The sequence below is a fragment of the Acomys minous genome (assembly GCF_964271855.1).
Source record: "Acomys minous genome assembly, chromosome: 18".
Classification (NCBI taxonomy): Eukaryota; Metazoa; Chordata; class Mammalia; order Rodentia; family Muridae; genus Acomys; species Acomys minous.
The window spans coordinates 61,072,567-61,099,862 of NC_140501.1; the positions used below are offsets into that span (position 1 = coordinate 61,072,567).

Genomic DNA, 27,296 nt, shown 5'->3' on the forward strand with positions numbered 1-27,296 from the left:
AACTATTTTTGTTGCTGCTTCATAAGTAAGTTTGCTACTGTTAAGAATCATAATATAAATATCTGTGTCTTCCCATGATCTTAGGCAACTGTGGAGGGTCTTGACCCACGGATTGTAAACCACTGGTTTAGTTGCAGAGTTTAGTAATTTCTGGAAACAGCCTCTGAGAGAGGCTGTTAAATTGTAGTTTACATAGTTTTATTCAGACCTTAAAAAGTTGAATTAGGAAAAAAAACAAAAAAAAAAGTTTAATTAGGCTTCACGGGACAGTTTGATTTACAAAGCACATTAGGATCTTGCATCCTGCCAGGTGTATAAACTGGTTGAATTGGGGTTGTTAAATTATAAATAGTAGATGTTATCTTGACCATTAAAATTTCACAAGGATCTGTAAGAACCAATAGAAAGACGAACATCTTTGTCTCAGGCCAGTCTTTGGCACACACTTGTAATCTCAACACTGGAGGCAGAAGCAGGAGGATGTCAGTGAGTTGAAGTTAGTCTGATCTGCCAGGTCCAAATAGTTGAGACTGTCTCCAAACAACAAAACAAATACTATTAGGTGTTGTCCAAAATACACAAGGATAGCGACTAATAGGTCTTTGATGACACAGGTTTTTATGGGTATTCACTAGCTCTATGATGTTAACTATCTTCTTTTACCTTGTGCTCATGACTCCCACCTAACGGGGTTTGGTTTTGTTCTATATTGTTAAGATTCATCGTGTGAGCCGGGTGCGGTGGCACACTTGGGAGGCAGAGGCGGGCGGATCTCTGTGAGTTCAAGGCCAGCCTGGTCTACAAAGCTGGTCTAGGACAGCCTGGTCTACAAAGCTAGTCTAGGACAGCCAAAGCTACACAGAGAAACCCTGTCTCAAAAAAACCGAGAGGGAGGGAGGAAGAGATTCATCGTGCGTAGGGGAAAGGGACTATCGGTGTCATGGATCCCTTGGAGCTAGAGTTGTGAGCAGTGTCCTCAGGAAGAGTGGGACGCACTGAGCCAACTCTCCAGCTTCCTATTAGCTTTCGAGTGATACCTCTGCCCAGCGATCCGCCCCAGGCTGCATTTCAGCTCTATCACCCTTCCTCCTGTAGCTGCTTGGCTCCATCACAGGCTGACACCCTGAGTACCTCCATAGCACCTAGTTTCTATTACGGTTTTTATTTTGCTCTGCTGGTTATTTGGCTCAAATCAATGGCAAATTCTTAAAAGTTTTTATTTTTATTTTTTTGCTATAGTAGCCTCCTACAAAATAAACCCTGAAAATCAGAACAGGACTGCAATGAATTTCAAATCCATTATTTCTCTTTGGTGGTGGGTGCCTAAATTTCCCCTTTAAGTAGATTAACCAGGGGTTAGAGAGATAGTTCAGCTCGGTGGTTAGGAGCCCACACTGCTCTCCCTGGGAACCAGAATTCAGTTCCCAGCACCTATATTAGTGACTAATTCCAGCTCTGGGGGATCTAACCTCTATCTATGCATATACCACTTAGGCATACACATAATTAAAATCTTTTCCAAGGATCTGAGTACTTACAGTGTTGGCTGTATTTCTTAACAATTAAACTTTATTATACAACCCAACTAGCTTACACAAGAAGGAAAAAAGGTTAAAGGGACAAAAGAGTGAACCTTCCGGTATCCGTTCCACAGGAGGGGTCCTTAGGTGTCTCTCTGGCCCGTGTGCTGGTCCCGCCTGTTCGCTGCTCCACATGCGCTCAAGCTCGGTCTGAACCTGTTGTTCTCTCCTCCCCACCTGCCTGAGTCACTTGGGAAGGCCTGTCTCCTTCTCCCCTTTGAGGGTCAATTAGAAAAACAATAGCCCAGGTGGGGTTCCCAGGTCTGCTTCCTGAATTCCAGGCCCAGGATGGCTCCCTCAGCCTGTCACAAGGTATTCATGGGGTGCCCAAGGGTAAAGCCAGCCAAGACTGCTTCCACCTGTGACAAAGCTTGATCTTTCCCACACTCATAGTCTTTGACTCTTTTTATCTTCAGGGTTGTATTTTGTGTAACAGTATTCATTACATATACTTATCTGCCAGGGGATTTACCATGATTCCGAAGATGCTTTTCCCAGGTGAGGCTTATCCCCTGCAATCCCCAAAAGTGGGAAACTGGCTGCATAATCTATGGTAGCGGGAGGCTGCATTTGTGTTGTCCCTTACAAGGAGAACACTCACTACAGCACTGTTGAAGCAACAAAAGCACTGGAGCATCTTGGGTCTGACGCTCAGCACTCCAGTTTGCATGTGCAGTGGAATGTGTGAAACGACCAGCCTGCCAGAGGGCTGCTTCCAGAGAGAGGAGCCAGTGTTTGTCGTTTTATACTCTTCTTCCAGGTGCCTACAAAGAATTTGCCTTAGACTGCATTAATGATGGAAGGATGTTTGTTGGATGCTAGACCGTTACGCTACCTATTTGAGGAGTGTCTGGGCACTGTCTCTTTCACAAAGCACATACATCCTACAGGGCTTGCAGTTACTCTAAAGCTACTGGGCTCAGGTTCTCAGGTAAAGGCAGTCGCCTCCAACATGAAGTCCTGGGTTTGATTCCAGGAAGCTAAGTGTGCACAGTAGCCTGTGCATATACAAGTGCACATACGGAAGAAACAATTAAAAGCTATTCAAAAAGCAGGTAAGTTGTCATGGTAGTAATCAAAGGAAAACATTTTGAGAACATGATGGTTACGAAGTAGCACTTAGGAAATGGAGGCCTGAGATGCAGCCTCTGAATTAGCAGTGCCCTGGCCATTTTGTATAAGAACGAGCAGAAAAACTACTTGTTTGGCAGGGTATGGAGCTTAGTTGGTAGAGCCCTTGTATAACACGCAACAACCTAAATTCATTCAACAGCACCAACAAAAGCTTTATAATCTAGGTAAATTCTACAGATCTAGATTTTGATATGGTTAATAAAAAGTGTTATCAGCTGGGCACAGCACACCTGTAGTCCCAGCACTTGGGGAGGCAGAGGAGGCAGAGGAGGCAGATCTCTGAGTTTGAAGCCAGCCTCATCTTAAAAAAAAGAAAGTGTTACTACTGAGGGGAAACTGGGTAATAGTAACAATAGATTTGTACTTATTTTGGTAACTTCCTATGAAATCTCCAACTCAAGATAAAATATTAAAAAGGAGTAGTATATACCATTGCTCCTAGCACTCAGGAGACAGGTGGACATCTAAGTTTGAGGCCAGCCTGGTATACACATCAAGCTCCAGGCCAGCTAGGACTATACCTATACAGTGAGATTCTGTCTTTAAATTTAAAAAAAAAAAAAAACACAAGTTGCTATGCATCTGTAGATCCATCTACTCAAAAGACCAAGTTAGAAGGCTCAGTTCAGCCCAGTTCAACAACCTAACAGCACACTTGGGAGGCAGAGGCAGGTGGATTTCTGTGAGTTCGAGGCCAGCCTAGTCTACAAAGTGAGCCCAGGACAGCCAAGGCTACACAGAGAAACCTTGTCTTGAAAAAACAAACCAACCACCTAAACAGCATGGTAAGACCTGTCTCAGAGTGTTTAAAACAAGATTGCACTGTTTTTGTTTTTGGATTTATTATTTATACAGTATTCTGCCCACACGTGTGCCTGCCCACTACAAGAAGACACCAGATCTCATTATAGATGGATGTGAGCCACCATGTGGTTGCTGGGAATTGAACTCCGGACCTTCGGAGGGGCAGAGTGCTCTTAACCTGAGCCATCTCTCCTGCCCAAGATTGCATTAAGTATAGACAAGTTCTAGGCCAGTATGAGCAACATAGGAGACATGGTCTAGAGAGAAACAGATTTCCCTGTTAACAGTTCTAATAAACATCTTTACTTAACATGTCCACTCACACTATTCAAATCATAAGATAATTCTCTTGGAGTGGAACGCAGGGAGTCTTATGGAAGAGTTGGGGGATAGAAGGACCTGGAGGGGACAGGAGCTCCGCAAGGAGACCAATGGAGCCAGCAAATCCAGGCAGGGGGTAGAGAGTGACACACCAACCATGGTCCATGCATCTGAGGTCAGAGGATATGGGAGGAGGGCTCCCCCTTTCTGAGGACTAGGAATGAGGGAAGGGGCTACAAATGGGATATAACCAATTTTTTTTTAAAGTGGTCTCATGTATCTCTTGAAGGCCTCAAACTTGCCACACAGAGGAAGACGAGTTTGCACTTCTGATCCTGCCTCCACCTCCAGAATGCTAGGATTATAGGTACGCACCACCATACTCTGTCTATGCTGGGGAGCAAAGGCAGGCTCTAAACATTTCATCCAGAGCAGTGGTTCTCAACCTTCCTAAATGCTTCGACCCTAGTCCTTCCTGTTGTGGTGACTCCCAACCAGAAAATAGTTTTCGCTGCTACTTCATGACTGTTATTTTGCTAGGATTATGAACTGTAACATAAATACCTGATGTGCAGCAATGTGAAACTCCCGTGAAAGGGTCCTTCGGAGCCTCCAGGCGTCGGGACCCACAGTTTGAGAATGGCCTTGTAGCCCACACCTGACTTTAATCCCAGCACTCAAAAGGCAGAGGCAGGCGAATCTGAGTTCCAGGCCAGCCTGGTCTACAAACAGAGTACAGGACAGCCAAGGCTCTGTTAAGCAGAGAAACCGTCTGGGGGGTGGGGGGGAACCAACAACAACAAAACACAAGGTATGGTGGCATGTGCCTTTAATACCAGCACCTGTGAGGCAAAATAAATAAATAAAACATTTTACCGGAAGGGAAGGAAGCTTAAGTCCTGCACTTGGAGACATGCAGAGTTGAGGCAAGTTAGAGGCCAGGAAAACAAAAACCGACAACAGATCGGCAATTATGTAGCAAGGTTAGAGCCCCAAATTGTCTTTCTCTTGGGCAAAAATTTGTCCGCCTCCACCTCTCGAGGGGCTGGGATTACAGGCGTGAGTCAAATGCCTAGGTAGAGTCCCAAATATTTCTTACGAAACAACTATTAATCACGTCGGATTTAATAAGATACTGGTCGAAGCGGCCACATTGTTACATAGATACATTTTTTTTTCAGCTCCAGGACCAAGTAAGGCCAACACAGTCTGGTATCTATAACCTTGTAGGGTGAGCGGTCCGGGTTAAGACCATTTCTTCGAGATATTGAGATGGTCCAGCTGGTCTGCAACGTATCTGTGCTTGGGGAACTTGGAAGTGGCGGCCGCCTTGATGGCCTCAAAAGCCTGGGCCCTGCGCTCCGCGGCGTGGCCGAACTCCTGCTCCGCCGTCATGTAGGGCATGCTCAGCCAGTACTGGTTCTCCGCCTCCACCTCCAGGCGGCGGAGCATGTTCTGCTTCGCTTGGAAAGACACGGTCCGCGGCCGACGGTGCTTCCCGATCCACTGCCTGCCCGGAATGCGGCCGCGGAGGAGGGCAGCGGTGAGGATCATGGTGCCGCCTGGGGAAAAGGGACAAGGAAACCGCGGTCGCTGAGACCGGAGACTGGACGCGAGCAGCGGGCGTGCACGCGCCCCCGACGTCCCGCGCAATCCCTGCCCGGCAGCTACCGGGCCGATGTCAGAGCTCGCTCTGCCCCTCACTGGAAGTGGGGGAGCCCGGGACCGACTACACAGCAGGGAACCGTGGGCCTCCCGGAGAACCCACCTGGCCCACGAACTCACCGGGGACGCGAACAACTCAGAGTCCGGCGTACACGGGCCGACCTGGCGGCGCACTCTCCTTCCGGGGCTTTGGTGCGAGACTTCCGCTGTCGCGAGAGAAGTCTTCTTCTGCGCCTGCGCGGAGCGGGCGACGTGGACGCCGTGCTGGGATTCAAAAGAGTGGCGCGTTGGAGGGGAGCGGGAGGTTGACGGTCCGCTCGGCCACCCTCAGCATGAACCCTATCCAGAGTTTCCACTGTAAGCTGCGGGGTCTGGCCACCGTGCTGGACGGCGAGACGGCACGGCTGCTGCGAGCGCTGGATGGCGAGGACAGCGGTGAGCGGGCACGGTTCTCGGTGGGCGGCGGCACCCGCTAGGGCAGGCATAGCTGAGCCATGATGAAGGCGGCACTGACAGGTTCTCAGGCGACGGCGGCCCGTGGGGCAGAGGCGAGCTGTGTTGTGTGTTGGGTGCTTGTTAACAACATCCACCACCTTCGTCTGTTTGAAAATGCACTAAGGCGCTGTTCTCTGTATGTGCGAAGTGATTTTTGTCTCGCTTTAAATGGGTCCCTGCTGCAGCACACGCACCTGCATTTTTTTCTCCAGTAACGCTGGTATTTCCAGTACAAATACTCAGCACTGCGCTGTTTGTTAGTTGCAGGTCAAGGAGTGGCACAGGCCCTGAATCCCAGCACTCAAAGAGGCAGAAGCAGGCAGATTTTTTTGTGAGTTTCAGATCAGCTGGTCTCCGTAGGGAGTCCCTGATAGCTGGGCTATCATGGTGAGATCCTATCCAAAAAAAAAAAAGAAAGAAAGAAAGAAAGAAAAAGAAAAGATGCAAAACTAGTTCAGATTCTGAGATTATTTTCTTAAAATGTCATAATTGTATTGTATCTTAACTGTTGTACCCTGCAAGCCTGGCGTGGTGGCACAAGCCTTTGATCTCAGCACTCTGAGAGGCAGAAGCAGGTGAATCTCTCAGTTCAAGGTCAGCCTGTTCTATAAAGTGAGTCCAGGACACCCAAAGCTACACAGTTACCCTGTCTTGGGAAAAGGAAAAAAAAAAAAATGCTTTTCACAAAGTGTTTACTGTTCTATATTACCAAAACATTACTTCTGCACAAATTTCATTTGGTTTTTTTTTTAAACAAAAAAAAAATTTTTTTTAAAGGGAAGATTGCCAGCAGTGTTTCACTTTTAATAACTGTGCTGGCTAATTTTATGTTAACTTGACACAGGCTGGAGTTCTGAGAGAGGGGAGCCTCACTTGAGAAAATGCCTCCAGAGACTGGGCTGTAGGATGAATGGAGAGTGGGGTCTGACTTTCACATGAACTTTGGTGCCTCATATTTGACCACGTCCCCTGGATGGGGAGGCCTGGTGGCATTCAGAGGAAGGATAGCAGGCTACCAAGAAGAGACTTGATACCCTATGAGCATATACAGTGGGAGGAGGTTCCCCTCAGTCACAGCCATAGGGGAGAGGAGTAAGGGGAAAATGGGAGGGAGGGAGGAATGGGAGGATACAAGGGATGGGATAACAATTGAGATGTAATATGAATGAATTAATAAATAAATTTTTAAAAAAGAAAGAAAAAAGACTGGGCTGTAGACAAGCTTCCTGTGGAGCATTTTCTTAATGATTGATGTGTGTGGTGCCCCCCCTCCCCCCCGGCTGGTCATCATTGGTTCCATAAGTACAGGCTGAGCAGGCCAGTAAGCAGCACCCCCCACCCCCACCCCATGGCCTCTGCATCAGGTCCTGCCTTCAGGCCCCTGCCCTGTTTCAGTTCCTCCCCTGACTTCTTTCGATAATGAACAGTGCTGTGGAAGTGTAGGCAGAATAAACCCTTTCCTTCCCCTTTGTTTTTGGTCACAGTGTTTCAGCACAGCTGGGAGAGGAGTTTGAGCCAGAACAGCTGAGTTGAACCAGCCCAGAGCTCAGAAAGAACAAGGAAGGGTGAGCTTATCAAGCAGTAAGTCTCAGAGGCTGGAAACATTCTAGGCCTGGGTTAGATAGTATGGAGCCTAGAAGGTTCTAGGACTAGGACTAGGCCTAGGTTAGCAGACAGGGGTAGGCTTAGTGTTTTCTCTCTTAACTCCAGTAAACCCAAACTCTGATTCATTAAAAAAGAGAATAGCTCTCATGTCAGTTAAACAGGTTTTCCCCATAATCCTGTCACCGTCCAGCATCCTGGCCTTAAGCACCCTTGTGTCTCTTTTCTGTGTGAGTGGACCTGGCTCTTCCGGCTTTCTGTAAGCAGAACCCAATAATATATATAGTCCTTTAGCATCAATCTCACTTTTATCCACACTGTAGCGTCTTATTCCACTGTAGCCGTTGCTGTGCATTGTGTTTGTATGTTTCTAGGTTTCTGTTAGGGTACCACTGTGTAGCTCTTGCTGTGTTGATCAGAGTCTAGTCTAGCCTTGAACCCACACAGATCCATCTGCCTTCGCCTCTCAGTTCTATGTCAAAGGCATGGTCCACTGTGCCTGGATTTATGTACGTTATGTGTGCTATAATTCACTGAAGGCTTTTATTATTATCTTAACTTTGTTTTTTCAAGACAGAGTTTCTCTGTGTATCCCTGGCTGTCCTGGAACTTAGAGACCCACCTACCTCTGCCTCCTGAGTGCTGGGATTAAAGGTGTGTACCATTACCTAGCAGGATTTTTTTTAAAGATTTATTTATTATTTATACAGTATTGTGCCTGCATATGAGCCAGCAGACAGAAGAAGGCACCAGATCACGCTATAGATGGTTGTGAGCCACCATGTGGTTGCTGGGAATTGAACTCAGGACCTTTGGAAGAACAGCCAGTGCTCCTAACCTCTGAGCTATCTCTCCAGCCCCCCAGCAGGATTCTTATGTCTAAGAAATTACATTAATTTTTTGTTTGTTTGTTTTCCTCATGTTTATTGGACTTTTTTCCTTCCTTGAAGATTTTGAGGATTCTCCGATGAGAATTTTGTATGACCTTCATTCAGAAGTCCAGACTCTGAAGGTACTATTTATTAACTTAACCATTTTTCTATGTGGGTAGTTTTCTCTAGCTTAAGTTACTATGGGTCTGGGGTCATTCAGGGATCACCAGTCTGATAGCGACTAAGATGTTCATCAGAAGAGGTTGTTATTTAAATACTGTACCTGGATTGCACCTGAGAATGCTTTCAAGATAAGCATGTAGCCACATCAGCCCAGGGCTTATGAAGGCAAAAACCACAGGGTTACATGTATTGTGCTTGTGTGTAGGCAGGCCTTATTTTAACGTGTGCCTTACAGTTGTCCTAGTCAATCTTTTTGAGCAGTGAGCAAGCTGATTACAAAAGCAAAAACAGCAATTAGCCTTGTGAACTACTGTCTTGCAAGAATAGCAAATTTTACAGGATCAATCATCTTTAAGAATAGTCTTCAGAGAGCTGGCTCAGTGGTTAAGGGCACTGTCTGCTCTTCCAGAGGTCCAGAATTCAACTCCCAGCAACCACATGGTGGCTCACAACCATCTATAATGTGATCTGGTGCCCTCTTGTGGCATGCTGGCATACATGCAGGCAGAATACTATATGTAATAAATAAATCTTTAAAAAAAAAGAAAACAGTCTTCAATGTCTAGGGAAAAGAGAAGTGGGCTACCAGGACACAGCTTGTAAAGCTAGGGGCTTCCATATTAGAAGAATTTTTGCTTTTTGGTCTCTCAAGCATAGTAAGTTTAAACTTAAACATAATAATAATAACCATCACGCCGGGTGTGGTGGCACACGCCTTTAATCCCAGCACTCGGGAGGCAGAGGCAGGCGGATCGCTGTGAGTTCGAGGCCAGCCTGGTCTACAAAGTGAGTCCAGGACAGCCTAGGATACATAGAGAAACCCTGTCTCAAAAAACAAAACAAAACAAAAAAACCCAAACAAGCCGGGCGTGGTGGCACACGCCTTTAATCCCAGCACTCGGGAGGCAGAGGCAGGCGGATCGCTGTGAGTTCGAGGCCAGCCTGGTCTACAAAATGAATCTAGGACAGCCAAGGCTACACAGAGAAACCCTGTCTCGAAAAACCAAAAAATAAAAATAAAAAAATAACCATCACAAAGTAAACTTGAAGGTTAGAAAATGTGTAATGTATTTGCTTTCCTCCTAAAAGGATGATGTAAACAGTCTTCTTGATAAAGCAAGATTGGAAAGTCAAGAGAGCACACGTTTCATAAAGGCAACAAAAGTACTGATGAAAAAAAATTCAACAGACATCATAAAACTAAGAGAGTTCTTCCAGAAGTATGGATATCAAACACGTGACAAGGAAGATGCAGGTTTGATTGACTTTCGTTTTGTAGCATCTCAGTGTGGAAGAAGGCAGAATGGTTAAGAGAAGAAAGGCTCCCTGGGGCTCTGCCTGCCTGCCGTTCACTCGGCTCCCAGCACTCTGTGCGGCAGTGCTAACCTTGAACAGCAGCAGCAAGGCTTGGCAGCAGGAAAGAAAACTTGCCTTGTTCTCCTTCCCATAGTGTTAGGTGAGACCTGGCCCGGGGCTGGAGGGACGTGTTCTTTGAGCTGTTTAAAATGAGAAAGTGCGGGTAAAGCCACCTGGCAAGGTAGCAAAGCATGCCTGATTAGCTCTGCCAGTAAGTAGCTGAGAGCCACCAGGTACTCTTTGATTTCTTTCATATTCAGATTCTTCTTCTGCAGAATAAGATGCTTGAGCTATATAAGTTGATAAGATACTTTTAAGTTAAAAACTTGTTTCTAAAAAAAGCAGAAGGGGGGATTTTAGCTACTGTGCTGTGGTGGCTTAGTAAAGCAATGGGTGTGTGCCTGTAATCCGAGGGGCCTGAGGAAGGTCAGCCGCTCAAACGTTGTTACTGCTCGGAGCCTAAATACTGACCTTTTTCCTCGGTGTGCGGTGGGGATTTAATATATCTACATCGTGAGGGTACAGAAGGCCAGGTAGAGCTGAGCACAGTGTAGCTCTTTGGAGGCCAGCTGGTTTGTAGCTGCCGTGCTAACTGCTGCTGCTGCCATTCCGCCCATACCTCTGAGTGGCTGGCTTTAATATGCCTCAGTAACTTGCTCTTTTATGAAGATAATCTTTGTATGTCAGAAAATGAAGTCCAACATGTACATATGTGTGGTAAGTATGTTAGTCAACATGATGTACTAGATTCAGTTTACTTTTGAAGTTAAAAAATGTATAATATAATTTGCTTTTCTCCTCTCCTCCTCCTCTCCTTCTATGCTTGGGCATTTAAAAATAAAGTCTATGACTGGGAAGATGGCTCTGGGTAAAGGCACTTGTCACCAAACCTGACAGGCTGCGTTTGATTTCTAGAATCCACAAGGAGAAAATAGACATCATCACATGTACACTGTGACATGTACATGCACAGCGTGCACACACAATGTAATTAAAATTTTTTACAAAATTAAAAATTTTAAATCATATTGTTACAGTTTGTGTTAAATCTAGAGGACTTGATTATACACTAATTTTATACTAATAATGCTTCCAGAAAACACTAAGCCTAAGAGCTTGGCGTGATGGCGCACACCTTTAATCCTAGCACTCAGGAGGCGGAAGCAGGCGGATTGCTGTGAGTTCGAGGCCAGCCTGGTCTACAAAGTGAGTCCAGGACAGCCAAGGCTACACAGAGAAACCCTGTCTCAAAAAAAAAAAAAGCCTGATTAATAAATCACGTTGAAGAAGAATGAAAATGATTTTGTTTGTGGGTGTTGTTTTTTTAAAACAGTTTCATTTCTCAAAAGTGTCTAGATAGAATACGAGTGAGTAAGATGTCGGGGCTGCAGGAGAGACTGTGAAATGAGGCTTCAGTGCATCAATATTTCCCTGACGTGGACATTTCAGTACACTATTCTGTGTTGCTTTTTCTTAAGATTTATTTATTTATTTTATTTATTGTATATGAATGCTTTATCTGCCGAAGAGGACATCAGATTGTATTAGAGATGGTTGTGAGCCACCATAATCAAGAAGTCTTCAGTCTTGATGTTTAACCAGAATTTACCTCTTTGACTCTTGCCCCAGTGTGTGAGCACGAAGGGAGTGAGTCCACCCCGGAGTTGGCTGTGTGTAAAGATGTTCAAGAGCCCGGCGTGGGGGATGGCCTGTCTGACCCATGTATTCCGAGCAGTTGTGTTTCTGAGAAGCCTCTGCGCAGCCCACAGCTTTCAGATTTTGGACTTGAGCGGTACATGGTCTCCCAAGTCCCAGCAAAGCCTCCCCGGCCAGCTCCCAGCCTTAAAGAAGAGTGTGTATCTGAAAGCCCTCCTGCCAAAGAACCTTCTGTTAAAGTGCTAAAGACTCCCAGATGTGCCATAAAGATGGATGATTTTGAGTGTGTAACCCCTAAATTAGAGCACTTTGGTATATCTGAATATACTATGTGTTTAAACGAAGATTATACAATTGGACTTCAAAACATGAAGAACATTAAAAGGTAAGCAACTTGAGGTGGTTTGTTTTTTTTTAGGATTTTTTTTTTAAAGATTTATTTATTATTATACATATAGTGCTCTGCCTGCATGTGTACCTGCACACCAGAAGGGGGCGTCAGATGTCTTTATAGATGGCTGTGAGCCACCGTGTGGTTGCTGGGAATTGAACTCAGGACCTCCTGAAGAGCAAGCAGTGCTCTTACCCACTGAGCCATCTCTCCAGTCCTGAAGATTTGTTTTTAATTTCATGGTGTGGGGGGTGTGCTTGTGAGTGCAAGTGCCCTCAGAGGTCAGAGCAGTTGGATCCCCTTGGAACTGGAGGTGCAGGCAGTTGTGAGCTGCCTGATGGGGGTGCTGGGGACCACTCAGGTCTTAGAAGAGCAGTGTGTGATGTTAACTACTGAGCCATCTCTCCAGTCGCTTGAAAATATTTTTGTTAATTCTTTGAACACTTTATATAGTTTTTAAATTTTATTTGTTTTTGGTTTTTTCAAGACAGAGTTTCTCTGTAGCCTTGGCTGTCCTGGACTCACTTTGTAGACCAGGCTGGCCTCGAACTCACATCAATCCACTTGCCTCTGCCTCCCCAGTGCTGGGATTAAAGACGTGCGCCACCACACCTAGCCTAACAGTTTTTTTTTTTAAATTTATATTCCCTCTAATTCACCTAGCACTGCCATCCCCCAATTCGTGCCCTTTTTCTGTTTTCTTTCTTTTTTTAAATAACCCGTGGAGTCTGATTTGTGCTGCCCATATACTGCTGGACCATCGTCTACCTGCCTGGGACCACCCCTCTCTCAGCAGATAATCATGGCCTGTAGCTCCTCTGCTGAGGGACTTTGAAACCTCTTTCCTCCTCCACGTTGGGATTTGTGTAGTTTGCCTATGTGTATTCTGTCAAAACAGTTCATATGTGCAACTGCCCTGTTGTGCCAGGAAAGCACTGTTTTAATGGAGTCCTCCACTGCCTCTTCCAAGATGGCCCTGAGTCTTAGGATGATTCCCCATTTAGAGCTGAGCACTCTGCAGTCTTGTTTGTTTGTTTGTTTGTTTGTTTGTTTTTCCTGAGACAGGGTCTCTCTGTGTAGCCTTGGCTGTCCTGGACTCGCTTTGGAAACCAGACTGACCTCAAACTCACAGCAATCCCCCTGCCTCTGCCTCCCGAGTACTGGGATTAAAGGCGAGCGCCACCACCGCCCGGCCACTCTGTAGTCTTTTATCCTCTCCATGTTGACTACTGGGTCTCTGTGTGAACAGCCATCTGCAAAAAGAAGCTGTCCTTAAAGGCTGCTCTTCACGGCCCTTTAGGGTGTGCCCTCTGCGTTCTCCACATACAAGAGAAGCTGTAATGTCCTCGGGAGGCAGAGGTAGGCCGATCCCTGTGAGTTCAAGGCCAGCCTGGTCTTCTTAGTGAGTTCCTGGACAGCCAGGGCTATATTGAGAGACCTGTCTCAAAGAACCAAAAACAAAACAAAACCAAAAAAAACCCATTCAAAGATTGCAATAATCAGGCTGGATGTGGTAGTGCTGGCTTTTAATCCCAACACTGAGGAGGCAGCTATCTGAGTGCAAGGCCAGCCTGGTTTACATAGCGAGTTCCAGGACGTTCAGGGATAGCATGAGGAGAGCCTGCCTCAAAAAGAAAGGGTGGTGGGCGTACTAACCTGTGGCCATAGTGATGTCATGAAGCTTCAGGTGAACCTACAACCATGTAGCAGAGTTCATAGTGGTAGGTTCTCCTCCTAAGACTGTCCAGCCACAGGTTCTGGTCCCCTCTTAACAGTGTCAGGCATGGGTTCTGGCTTGTGGATCAGGACATAATTTCAGTTAGAAAGTGGCTATTTCTGAAACTCCAGTGGGTATATCTTGTCTGTAATGTGTGGGAGGCTATGGGGTTTCCCTGACAAATAACTCCTTTCCGGGCAGTGGGAGTTGTGTCTGATAGCCTGTGGTATCTCAGGCATGGGCCAGTGTTCCTAGCTATAGTGTAACTCCTTTTAAGCTTTTCCTGTGTGCGTGTATGCTTTAGGAAACTTCTACAGTAGTAGGTCTCCCTGACTTTTGTAAAGATCCTTAGTGTTAGTTGGCGTTCCAGTCCTACCCTCATCTCATTCCCTGCCCCACTTAATCCTTCTTACTCCGTTACTTCCCAACACACACACACACACACACACACCTGTATTATATCTGCTGTCCTTAAAAGCCTCTCCTCATGGCCTTTAGAGTGTGCCCTCTGCATATTCAATGTTTGTCTTTGGAGTCTGGGTCACCTCCTTCAGAATAATTGTTTACAGCTCCATCATTTACCTGCAAATGTCCTAATTTAATGTTTTCTTATAAGCTGAATAATATTCCATTGTGTAACTGCACCACATTTTCAAACCTTACCAGCTGATGAACATGTAGGCTGCTTCCATTTCCTGGCTATTGTGACTAACGCAGCGATGAACGTAGCTGAGCCAGCATCTCTGTAGTAGGATGTAGACTCCTTTGTACACGCACAAGACTGCGTGGCTGAGCTTCATGTGGAGCCTGCACACTGATTTCCACAGTGGCCGCGCCTGTGTGCTTCACTAGCAGTGAGTGAGCATGTTCCCCTTTCCTGACATGCACACAGCAAAAATGGGGTTTTTGTGTTTACTTTTTTGTTGTTGTTGATTTTTTGTTTATTTGTGTCATAGTCTGTGTAGTCCTGTATGGCCTGAAACCATGCCTCTGCCTTCTGAGTGCTGAGAGTAAAAGTGTGCCCCACCATTGCCTGGTGTCACTTCTTGTTTTTTGTTTTGTTTTGTTTTAATCTTAGCCTTTGTGACTGTGGTAAGATGGTCTCTGATGTCTATGCAGGAACTAAACTGGGGTCTTCTGGAAGGGCAGGAGACACTGAGCCATCTCTCCAGGCCACTTTTAGAAAGCTTTCAGCTACTTCATATTTTCAATTTCTTGAGTCACTAATTCCACCTGTGAAGTGCGAGCTATTGATTTCCTTAGAGAAGCTGAGCGGCATGCAGTGTTTCTCCTGTGTATCCGTAATTGGGCAGGTCAGTCTTAATAAAATGACTGGCTCAGTCTTTTTACTCTGAGATAATGACAGGATTTTGGTTTTTTAAATTTAGTTTTGTGTGTTTGGTTACTTTGTCTGAGTTTATGTCTGTGCACCTCGTTCATGTCTGGCACCTAGACAGGAGGGTGTCAGAGGCCCTAGGACTGCAGTTACAGGCTGAGCCGCCCTGTGGTGTTAGGAACTGAACTGTGGGCCTCTAGAAGAGCAGCAAGTGCTCTTAACCACTGAGCCTCTCTCCAGCCCCCTCTCAACTTCTTAGTGGGCTTCAATAATTTTGTTTCTAGCAAATAGACTAATTAAAAACAAACAAATCCTACCACACTACGCTATTACTGGGTCTGCTAACTTAACTGCATCTGTATGCTGAGTAAAAAATTCCCCAGTAGAAGTCGTCAGTCCTCTTCAAGACGATCAAGACAGGGTATCATACACATTGTCTCTCAAGTGCTAGGATTTCGTGTTTGTGCGTCCACGCCTTCATATATTTGTATATTTAAAGTAAATATGTATACTACTTTAAATGTTTAAAGTAAAACATGTGTAGCAAATATATTTCTAATTCTTCTAATGATTTCTTCCACGGTCTTTATTTCATAAACCAACAATGAACTATTCCAGACTGTGATATAGTGGGATGAAGTTTCTCTGCAAAGGTTGAATGTGAACCCTTGTGACTTTACAGCCCCCCCCTGAATGGTGACAGTGGAGAGGCCTGTGGCCCGGCCATGCAGACAGGGCCTGTGGCCACTGACAGTTCTTATGCCGTCCTTGAGCCCACAGTCCAGCAGCTGGAGAAAGCTGGTGAGTTTAAAACTTCGCTTCTCCTTTGTACTCTCTCCAGGTATCTTTGTAAAAGAGCGTTTTCTAGTTTTGGAGTATTAACTTTAGGTACTTTTCTGCATCTTCTTAGTCTATAGTACTGCGCTTTATTCAGCGTCATTCCATTTAGGTTGAGCTTGATTTCAAGAGAGATACATTTTTCTAACACTTTTTTTCTTTCAACTGTCTTTATTTCATGTGAATGTTTGATTCCTTCATGTATGTCTGTGCACCACATGTGTGTGCCTAGAGTCCAGAAGAAGACACTAGAGCTGCTGGACCTGGAGTTACAGGTAGCTGTAAGCACTAGTGCTAGGAACTGGAACTGGGTCCTCCACCAGAGCAGCCATCTGTGCAACCCCAGCAGCTTTCCAGTATTACTTCTGATTACGTGCAGCGTGTGTCAGGTTTTTCTTCTCCACATTTTAACCTACTCTGGTTGGAAGTGTTCATGTAGATTTGGGTGGAGGCCAGAGGGTCAATAGCACATGTCCCTCGATTGTTCTCATCAGTTTTTGAGACAGGTTCTCTCATTAAATCTGGAGCCTATTGGTTTGGCTAGGCTGACTGGCCAGCCAGTGAGCTTCAGGGATGTGCCTGACCGCACCCTGCAGCACTAGAGCGACAAGCACATGTTGCATGCCTGACTTTGTACGTTGGTGCTGGAGCTCTGAGCTCAGTTCCTCGTGCTTGCAGAGCAGGCACAGAATCATTTTCACTTTAAATAGCTATGATGAGGCACACCTGTGATCCCATCACTAGGGAGGAAAAGGCCAAATTTGAGGCCAGCCTGGGCTACTTTGAGATTATCTCAGAACCAACCACCCCATATATATTCAACTTTTTTTTTTTAAGAAATCTTTTTTATGTGTAAGCGTATTTTGCCTGCATGTCTGTCTGTATGCCACATGTGTCCCTGGTGCCTGTGGAGGTAGGAAGAAAGCATTAGGACTCCCGCACCTAGACGTAGAGGTGACTGTGAGCTGCCATGTGGGTGCTGGGAACTGAATTGAAGTCCTCTGGAAGAGCAGCCGCTGCTCTTAACCACTGAGCTGTCTCTTCAGCCCACACTTATTCTTTAATTTTTGCAAATCTGTGAGCTCTTCTCACCTTATTGACAAATGTTTAAAACTGTCTTTATCTTTCCAAAGTTTTGCATTATTTTTAGGGGGAAATGTAATTTTATCAAGTTATCTTATTAAAAAGCACTGCTGGTACAAAAGAGCTTAAAAAGTAACTGGTTCATACTCAGGGTAGCTTACAGTGCTATAAGGTAGGGCGTGGTGACATAAAGAAAGAAAACAGGCTCATTAGACTATCGAAGGAAAGTGCTGGGTAAGGCGGCAACAGAAGCGTTGCTGCCGGGATGCTGGTTAAAGTGCGCGTGGGCATCTGTCTGCAGCTGTGTCTGTGCACCAGGTACATGCATAGCTGCTGCTTTCAGAGGCCAGGAGACGGTATCAGATCCCCCAGAACTGCAGTTACAAATGGTTGTAAGCTACCATGCAGGTGCTAGGAATTGAACCCTAGTCCTCTGGAAGAGCATCCAGTGTCTTAACTACTGAGGTATCTTTCCAGCTCCCAAGATGCTACTTTTTTAAAAAGTGAAATTAGGGTTGCAGTATCCCCAATTCCAGGGCCTCCAATGTCCTTTTCTGACCTCCATAGGCACAAATATGTAAAAAAAAAATAAATAAAATAAAATCTTTTAAAGTTTTTGGTTTGGTTTTTTTAAACAGGGTTTCTCTGTGCAGTCTTGGCTGTCCTGGACTTGCTTTGTAGACCAGACTGGCCTCGAACTCACGAAGATCTGCTTGCTGGGAGTGCCACCATGCCTGGCTAATTGTTTTTTTTTTTTCTTTTCTTTTTTTTTTTTTTTGGTTTTGGTTTTGGTTTTTTTAATGTAATTGGACCATGCCCTTAAGTTATATTCAGAAGTCAATTCCCAATAAAGTATAGCTCAGCAGATAAAGTGCTTGGTACACAAACATGAGGACTGAATTGGGTTTGGGTCCCCAAAACTTCCATAAAATCCCAGGCATGAAGCCAGGCAATGGGAGTACACGCCAGGCAGAGGCAGGTGGATCTCTGAGTTTGAGGCCAGCCTGGTCTACAAAGAGAGTTCCAGGACAGCCAGGACTACACTCTAGAGAAGCTAAACAGCAGCAGCAGCAGCAGCAGCTGAGGAGAGCACTTGCTCTTGCCTCTAGCCTGCACAGCATGTCACTGCAACCCTGTGCACATACCACACTCACGAGTATCACACGCCATACCACTCATTCACCCAAAAAGATAAAGGAGAATATATATTTTTAGACGGTGTTTCACTTTGAGTCCTGGACTCACTTTGTAGACCAGGCTGGCCTGGAACTCACAGATATCCCCCTGCCTCTGCTTCCCGGGTGCTGGGATCAAAGGCGTGCTCTCCATGCCCAGCTCACCTTGAGTCACTTGAGCAGTCCTCTTTTTTCAACCTCTGAGTCCTGGGATCATAGCTATGAACCACCATGGCCTGTTAAAGTACCTTTTTTTTTTTTTGGTAAGATTTACTTATTTCTGTCTTGTGTGTATGAGTGTTTGGGCTGCATGTATATCTGTGCATAAGTGCCCACAAAGGGCAGAAGAGGGCACTGGAATCTTGTGGTTCATGCTACAGTCAATTGTAAGCTGCCATGTGGGTGCTGGAAACCAAGCCCAGGACCTCTACAAGAGCAGTAACTGCTGAGCCGCCTCTTCAGCCTGGCTTCACCCCTTCTGACCCTCCTCCCTCACCTCTCAAGCATGCCGCCAGGCCAAGCTTTCTGTAGTAGAGGGTATGAACTTGGGGCTCGTGCACTCAAGGTACGCATCCCACCAACTGAAGTGTATTATACCAGACCATTACACTTTGCTTGTTTGTTTTATGTTAGGGTTTTTAATTTTTTTATGTATTTTGGGTGTATGTGTATATTATGTATGATGTTTGTATATGGGTGTTATGTTATTGCCATAGTGTGTATGGAAGCCAGAGGAAAACTTTTTTGAGAGTCACTGTGTCATGTGGGCATTGAACACCAGTCATAAACTTTATGTGACAAATGACTTTACCTGCTGTACTATGGCCCCTATACATGGCTTTAAATAGCTTACTTATAGTTATCTCTCTTTTTTTTTTTTTTTTGGTTTTTCAAGACAGAGTCTCTCTGTGTAGCCTTGGCAGTCCTGGACTCACTTTGTAGACCAAGCTGTCCTCGAACTCACAGTGATCCACCTGCCTCTGGCTCCCGAGTGCTGGGATTAAAGGCATGCACCACCACACCCGGCTTGATTTTTTTTTCTTGTCCAGCCAAACCACACACCATACTTAGAGTTTAAAACATTAATAATAAACTAAACAAGCTACACTGACAATGCTTTTAACTTTTAAAAATTTGGCATACTGGGGCTGGAGAGATGGTTCAGTGGTTAGGAGCACTTATTACTAGAGGAGTCTTTTGTTGGACCCAAATTCAATTCCCAGCAACCACAGCAGATGCTCACAGCCACCCTAACTCCAGCTCCAGGGATGTCTGACTGCTTTGGTACCTGCACTCATGTGCACACACATAGATATACACACACATATGTAATTTAACTTTTTTAAATTTAAACTTGGAATACCTACTTCAACTTAATTTGTATGCCTAATTTATGTCTTCTAGATGCTGACTACACAGGTTCCCCACTGCCACCTACATTCTGCACCCCTGGTTTGAAAATCCCTTCTACAGTGGGCAGTACAGATCTGGTAAAGTGCCACAAAAGTTAAAGGCTCTAATCTTGTCCTTATAACTGAGACATTACTTCTGCATTCAGTGGTTCTAACAAGTTGGGCCAGTGCAGCTCTTAGGGATGTATGTGCAGTGCATTCTGGGAGGTAGTTTAGCACCACAGATCAGGAACCATGAATTGTTTCATATGTCAAAGTTTGCTTAAGGCAAATTGAGACAGAGACAACAGCATAGAAAGGGGTATGTAACCACAGGACCCAGTGTACTAGCTCGTGAGAGCAGCAGGATGAGTGCAGCGAGCATATCCAAGAGCTGAGGCCCTGTGTCGTGTCATAGTCCAGATATCAGAGGGATCAAGCAAAAAGAATGTGTTCAAGAAATGTGACATTCTTGAAGATAAATGATTATACACACACATTTTTTGTTTGTTTGGTTTTTGGGTTTTTGGGTTTTTTTGTTTTTGTTTTTGTTTTTGGAGACAGGGTCTCTCTGTGTAGCCTTGGCTGTCCTGGACTCACTTTGTAGACTAGGCTGGCCTTGAACTCACAGCGATCTGCCTGCCTCTGGCATTAAGGTGTGGGCTACCACACCCACCACACACACACACACATATTGTTAAGAATAAAGAATGAATAGAAATAGATAAAACTGTTTCTCTCTAGGTGACAGATTTTTAAGTAACTTAATGTCTCCCTCTCCCCCATTTTTCAATTATCCTTGTTAAGTTATTTAGCAAAACCAAAACCTTACTCATGAGTCAGGTGAATTGTCTTTAGCGTTCAGTATGGCAGCCCCCATTCAGTTTTTAAGCACATGAAACGTGCCTTGGTGTGACTGAGCTGTGGCTAGTCATACTGGACGGTGCCGCTGCAGACTGCCTTGTTAACAGTTGGCTGCCTGCAGGTACTTGCTATCTTCAGTTCGTTTACATCTTTTGGTGATGTGTGTGTGTGTGTGTGTGTGTGTTATTGTTGTTGTTGTTGTTGTTGTTGTTGTTTAAGAGAAAAGGCCTCAAGCTGGAGAGAGGGCTCAGAGGTTAAGAGCACCAGCTGCTCTTCCAGAGGACCTGCGTTCAATTCCCAGCAACCACCACATGGTGGCTCACAGCCATCTGTAATAAGATCCAGTGCCTTCCTGTGGCTAGCAGGTGCACATGCGGGCAGAATACAGTATAAATAATAAACTTTTTTCCAGAGCGACAGAGAGAGAGAAAGGGCCTCATGTAGCTCAGGGTGGCTTCGGACCTTGCTTTGTAGCTGAGAATTGACTGTGATCTCATCTCCTGCATGCACCACCGCACCACTTGTTATGTTTCTATTCCTGTGGAAGGCACCTGTCGGTGTGCTATTGCTAAGCACGCTCTTTACTAACTTAAGACAGCGCGAGGTCAGTGTATGCTGAGCCTCTCTGGATGTGGGAGTGGCCTGCAGTACAGACACTATAAACATGTTCCTCTGAGCTTGCTCTCATAGCTGGCAGGCCAGCCTCTCCCCCTTTTGCTCTCCACTCTACCCTTAGCACCTGATGTCTGCAGTCCTGCAGATAGCCATACAGCTTTGGTACAGTTTCATTAAGTTAAAAGCTCTAATCTTCCGCCTTGGGCCTCGGACGCTGCCACCCAGTGCCCACTTCAGCTCTCAACTGGCTGCTTTGTGCTGCCTGAGATGGGTGGGGGATCTGGTCAGATCTGGAGCTCAGCCGCTGTTCGGTTGGGTTCTCCCAATAAGACTGTGTTAGTAGTGAAAGTAGTACTTCTCCTCCTCCTCCTCCTCCTCCTCCTCCTCCTCCTCCTTTTTTTCAAGACAGGGTTTCTCTGTGTAGCCCTGGCTGTCCTAGACTCACTTTGTAGACCAGGCTGGCCTTGAACTTACAGAGATCCACCTGCCTCTGCCTCGCAAGTGCTGGAGTACTTTGTCTTCTATATACCACTTTCTTGATTTGTGTAGAACTCGGTCAGGAAAGTGGGATCATTCAGGCCTGCCCTAGTAGATGCCAACAGAACTAAGTGAGTAAAAAATACACTTACAACATCATTATTTGTTTACATAATTCAATGATTTATTTTTATTTTGTAGGTATATAAAAATTATCCGTTATCAAAGCCAAATAGTTCAATGAGTGATTTGGAAGACTGTGCGCCATTGATTTTAAATTCAGATGAATGCTATAAGAATTTTGTAGACCCCCCTTCTCCTACAATTACGTCTTGTGAAAATCTCAGAACACCCAGTCCTCCAGAAGTCACTGCAATTCCAGAAGATATTCTCCAGGTTATTTTCCAGGCTATTTTTTCTAATGTTTTCAAAATTATACATTTGTGCTAGAGAGCTACTATGTCAATGTGGGACTTTGGGTATTGAGAAAAACCTTTAGGCTTTCCTGAACCAAACACCAATTCCTAACTTGGTTTTATCGACATTACGGCATGAGGTACTCTATTGTAGTTTGCATCCTACAGTGTATTGTTCCTCTTAGCTTTTATCTGTGGTTACCACATTGGCTATTGTTCCATTGGAAGTGAAAATGTCATTTTTCCTGTATTCTCCATAGCAGGGTATCATTGATACTGCCTGTCCACATTTTTCAAACTGTCAGTTTGGGGGCACATGTGTGTTAAAATAGCTGACTGTATTATGACATCACCAACTAGTATAACCTACTAGATGACTAGTGTTCTGACTATGCCGCTAATCCAGGTTACATAGGGGGAGAGAATTCCTGAGAGACTGTTCTAGAGCCACAAGGATGGTAAACTCTGGAAATACCCAAATGCCAGAACTAACTCACCCTGAAAGACCAACAAAGGATCTGTTAAATTGTCTTTTTTTTTTAATTTATTTTATTTTTAATTATGTACATAGTGCGTGAGCATGTGCGTGCGTGTAGAAGTGTGTGTACCTACGAATGCAGGTGCCAGAGTAGTCAGAAGGGGGCATCAGATCTAGAGTTACAGGCAGTTGTGAGCTGCCCAAAGTGGGAGCTGGGAACCGAACTCTGGTCCTATGTAAGAATGGAGCGTGCTCTAAACTGCTAGGCTGTCTCCAGTGCCCTCCTGCTGCTTGCTTTCTTAGAAGACAAACTGGGTGAGGAAGGACCACCTGTCCTCTTATGGAGGGTTACTGTTTCCTGTTATAGGTTCTCCTGTGTGAAAGGAAGGCACCTTTGTCTGTTTAGTTGTTTGCTTTTATTACAGTGCTGGTGTAAAACACTGGGACTTAGTGCCCTACCATTTTATTACATGCCCATTCCTGAGGACACCTTACATTCAGTGTGAGGCTTCTAGTTTTTTCTTTTACTGTTAAATATATATAGTAATGGGTTTTTCATGATGACTTTGTCATACACATACGTAGCCTATTTTGTTCATGGTCACAGACACAAACACCCATCACCTTCTCTTGTCCTGCTCCCTTGGCTCCCCTTTCCCTTCCCAGCTGGGCCCTCTGCTTCTGTGTTCATTCCCCGGGAATGTCACTGGGGCTGTTTATAGGCGCATGAGTGGGGTTTGTTGAAGACAACATCTCACGCTCCTCATTAATTGTACCTAGAGACTCAAGGAGAGGGAGCCTGTGGGCCTCTCCCCACCACCGCAGGATGCTCACTTGCTCACTTTAGTCTTCCTCTTCAGTGTTTATATGGACATGTATGTTTATATCCTGATTTTTTAAGGTATTTTAAGTAACTTATCTTTAAATTGTTCATGGCTTCTCCTGAATGTTTATAACACCTTCCAGATTTATCATTAATGTGACCTAATAAAAAGAAATTTGTTTTTGTTTTAGATGTTAAAGCACAATCCAAACCTAGCTTCTCCCACAGAGGTTAAAGCAATGCCACCCAGGAGAGGCTTCCTCAAGTATGAGGGGCAGAACACCCGAAGTGCTGCCAACAAGGAAAACTGGTGACAGTAAGTAAGACACCACATACCTAACGACCTGTGTTACCTGAGCATTTGAAAATGGGGTGAGAATGGTAGTGCGGTTCCTAGTTTAGGTTAACAGCCTGGCTCCACCTACACATTCAGTTGGCCCTTGAATCTCACACTCCCAAATTACAAGTATGTATGTGTGATAGTGAGTCTACTACCAGCCCCCATTTTTAATTTAGTTTTTATTATTGATTATTGAGACAGGATCTTAGCTGGCCTGGAATTTGCTCCATAGACAAGGCTGGCCTCAAATCACAAAGTTTTGCCTACCTGCACTGGCTTATGCCACCACACAGACTTTTTTTTTTTTTTAGGTTTTATTTATAGTTTGTATGTTTAAGTATAAAGTATTTTGCTACAATGTTGCCTTCTGTTCTTATGTCTCTTTAATTGTCCCTACTTGATTTTGTTTGCTTGTAGGAATTCTAGTGTGGATACATCCAATACAGAAGCTGGGAAAAAAAAAAAATAATAAAGCCAGCCGGACTGAAGTTCTCAAGTTTTCTATTCAGAATTTTAGAGAGACCAGTAGAGTTGGAAGGAGCGCTCACTGCTATCAGTCTTTTCTCCCGCCTTTCACTCTTTTATTTCATTCTTATGTTTGCGACCCACCAATGTTGGCCCCTCCTGCTTCCATCTCCAGTGTGGCCACTCAACAGATCCTGAACCTCATTCTATCCAGAAGATTCTGATCTTGAGCCAGGGCCATCTTGATTCTAGAACTGTCTAATGTCCTTGGACCCCAAAATACTTATGATCCAAAAACTATAAAGTAATTCTCCACGCCGTGGCAGGGGGGGTTGGCGCACGCCTTTAATCCCAGCACTCTGGGGGCACAGACAGATGGATCTCTGAGTTCGAGGCCAGCCTGGTCTACAAAGTAAGACAGGACAGCCAAGACTACACAGAGAAACCCTGTCTTAAAACCCAAAAAAAGAAAAGAAAAAAAGTAATTCTCTAAGTTGATGATAGAGCTGCTGGGAGAGCTTTGCACTGCAGCCAGGCAGGGAATGAGGAGCTGGGATTCTGTAGCGACGAGCTAAAATATTGAGAAATAATTGGCAAATACCATAAGGTGCTTCGTGGGCTTACTAGCTTTAGGAATCCCTGCGCGCGCCCCCCCCCCCAATACAGGGTTTTGCTGTGTAGCACTGGCTGTCCTTGACTCACTATGTAGACCAGGCTGGCCTCGAACTCACAGACCGCCCCCTGCTTCTGCCTCACAAGTTCAAGGATTAAAGGTGTGTGCCACCACACCCGACAGCTTTAGGAAATTTTGTTTGCCATGAAGAGTATTCTAATTGCGGACCAAAAATCAAGTAGAAAAATTCCAGGGCAACTCTAAGTGCTTGTACTTCTTGTTACATGTGTAACGTAAATTATTTTCAAAGTACCCACCTTTCATGGTGTTGCCAACCCTGAAAATTCAGCTCTTTTTCACCAAATGGCTTCTTGTAGCCATGTCCACGTTACTGAATCAAGCTGCTGAAAAAGGAGAGATGGCTCAGCGACCTTGCAGAGAACTGGTTTTGATTCTAGGTACCCACGTGGTAGTTACAACCATCCGTAACTCCAGCTGCAGGGAATCTGTGCCGCCGTCTGATGGGCACCAAGCACACATAAAACACAATGGATAAACTTTAAGAAAGGTGAGGAGAGTGTTCTAGCAAAGGCGGGGAAAGAGACTAGTATAAACTGGAAGAAAGTTTTAGAGCATTGTCACACTGTTGGGTTGGAGTATCTGCCCAGGTATGGTGCCTGAAGCTTAATGGTTAAAGGGTCCCCATGTCATTATTCAGAACAAGGGCAGGCACAGAGACGCCTTGCATGTTACAGGGAAATAAATGAGAGGGGGGACAGCAGAGGTTTTCTCAAGGTCATCAGTAGACTTGGGCTTAAGCTCTGCTTGTTGTGACTTCACCCCTCAGGTGGTACTGAATGTTCCCTGCGCTTCACCCTCAGCACTCTATTGTAGCTTGTCACTTAAAATGGCCACGCCTTTAGTTCCAGCTTCACAAGCCATGGTCTTTCCAGAGTATTTCCCCACTGTTCTCTAAATGAGACCCATGATCTTCACTGAGGCCTGGGTAGGTGACTGCTCTCCTGTAAGATGGCTTAACCACACCTGCCGTTTGCAGCTTTGGGTATCACACATCGGCTGGTCTGCTTGTTTCCCGTCTTCAAGCCTTTGACACCTGACATTGTTTGCCTCCTCTACACTTAAGAACTTATAGCCCAGTTCTAGGTTCAACCAAGCAGCATTGCAATCTCTGACTACAGCCATCAGCACCAGGGCCTCTGGGAACCATGGCGTGTACTTTCTGTGCTTACAGAGGCATGGTCTGGGGGCTGGGTTAGGCAGTGGTGGTCCACACCTTTAATGCAAGGCAGAGCGCTATTAGTTCCAGGCCAGCCTGGTCCAGAGTGAGCTCCAGGACAAAAGCAGAAAAACAGCTGAGCAGTGGGTGGTGCACACCTTTAATCCTAGAATTCAGGGAGAAAGAGGCAGGTGTATCTCTGAGTTAGACTACAGAGCGAGTTCCAGGACAGCCAAGGCTAGAGAATTCTGTCTCAAAAAAACCAAATCATGCATATCCCCACAAGCATACTTCCAGGGCAATGACTCTGTAACATTCTCAGGCTAAGGATTTTTGCTTATTAAAAGTAACTTTTTAACAGTGTTTAATATTAAAATTGCTCTTTGGTCCAGGTGTGGTCTCTCATACCTTTCATCACAGTACAGAAAGCGGAGGCAGGCAGATCTGAGTTTTTGAGACCATCTCAAAAACAAGGGCTACAGAGAACACTTGCTTTTGCAGAAGGGTTCTCTTTGATTCAGAGTGTCCATGTGGAGGCTCACAACCACTGGTCTGTAAAACCAGTTCTGAGGGTCTGACACCTTCTAACCTCTGAAAGGACCATGCAGACATATGGTGCACATACATACATGCAGGCAAACATACATAAAATAACAAAATGGCTCAATGGTAAGGGTGCCTACTCCCAAGCATGACAACTAGAGTTTAATCCATGGGATTCAAAGGTGGAAACAGCCAACTCCCCAAAATTCTCCTGACCGCCACACTCCCCTTCTCCCAAAATAAATAAATACAATTTCATTTGTATTGTTCTTAGGGTTTAGCTGACTGCCCCTAGAAATCTCATTTGGAGGGAAAAAGAATCCATGATTTTGTCCTCAAAGGATACTAGGCCAGGATTAATCATAATAAATACTTTTAGAAGTTTCATTGCCAACTCTAGGAAATCATAGCCATTGGGAAGTTTTTAAACCAACAGATCAGATAGGTCACTCTAGCCAATGGACAGGACATTCTCCAGTTGAGTGGAGAGCAGGGACTGACTTTCACATGAACTCTGGTGCCCCATATTTGATCACGTCCCCTGGATGGGGAGGCCTGATGGCACTCAGAGGAAGGATAGCAGGCTACCAAGAAGAGACTTGATACCCTATGAGCATATACAGGGGGAGGAGGTCCCCCTCAGTCACAGTCATAGGGGAAAAGCAGGGAGGATACAAGGGATAACAACTGAGATGTAATATGAATAAATAAAATATATATAAGAAGTTAGAAGTCACTCTGTTGCTCTTAGCCACCTTCAAGGGAGACCATAACCATTTTTTTTATTAGCTATTGTAATTGTGTCCATCAGCAGGTGTTATTCCAAT

General features: G+C 45.1%; 2 protein-coding genes across 3 annotated transcripts; one reads left to right on the forward strand and one right to left on the reverse strand.

The window, feature by feature from the left end:
- Positions 1-4,651: 4,651 nt before the first annotated feature.
- Positions 4,652-5,708, reverse strand: MRPL57 (mitochondrial ribosomal protein L57). 2 transcript variants are annotated; one of them, XM_084767233.1, is made up of 2 exons: positions 5,625-5,708; positions 4,652-5,401 (listed from the first exon to the last, which is right to left on the reverse strand). In XM_084767233.1, the coding sequence occupies exon 2, from the start codon at positions 5,391-5,393 to the stop codon at positions 5,085-5,087; it is 309 nt and encodes a 102-aa protein (XP_084623359.1). In that variant the 5' UTR covers positions 5,394-5,401; positions 5,625-5,708; the 3' UTR covers positions 4,652-5,084. The 2 variants fall into 2 exon arrangements, with proteins under 2 accessions (XP_084623359.1, XP_084623360.1); XM_084767234.1 differs by having other exon boundaries at positions 5,608-5,689.
- A 1-nt stretch (position 5,709) lies between these two features.
- Positions 5,710-26,289, forward strand: SKA3 (spindle and kinetochore associated complex subunit 3). The gene is made up of 9 exons (XM_084767231.1): positions 5,710-5,939; positions 8,552-8,613; positions 9,746-9,911; positions 11,642-12,053; positions 15,795-15,913; positions 19,612-19,697; positions 21,756-21,950; positions 23,463-23,587; positions 24,029-26,289. Exons 1-8 carry the CDS (start codon positions 5,837-5,839, stop codon positions 23,583-23,585), a joined length of 1,266 nt encoding a protein of 421 aa, XP_084623357.1. The 5' UTR covers positions 5,710-5,836; the 3' UTR covers positions 23,586-23,587; positions 24,029-26,289.
- The last annotated feature ends 1,007 nt before the right edge of the window (positions 26,290-27,296 follow it).

Excerpts from the sequence above, each read along its gene's own strand:
- SKA3 (XM_084767231.1), top strand. The coding sequence starts at position 5,837 with ATGAACCCTATCCAGAGTTTCCACTGTAAGCTGCGGGGTCTGGCCACC. Across the intron at positions 9,912-11,641 it reads ACGTGACAAGGAAGATGCAG|TGTGTGAGCACGAAGGGAGT; the intron begins GTTTGATTGACT and ends CTCTTGCCCCAG. Across the intron at positions 19,698-21,755 it reads CAGTGGGCAGTACAGATCTG|GTATATAAAAATTATCCGTT; the intron begins GTAAAGTGCCAC and ends TTTATTTTGTAG.
- MRPL57 (XM_084767233.1), bottom strand. The coding sequence starts at position 5,393 with ATGATCCTCACCGCTGCCCTCCTCCGCGGCCGCATTCCGGGCAGGCAG.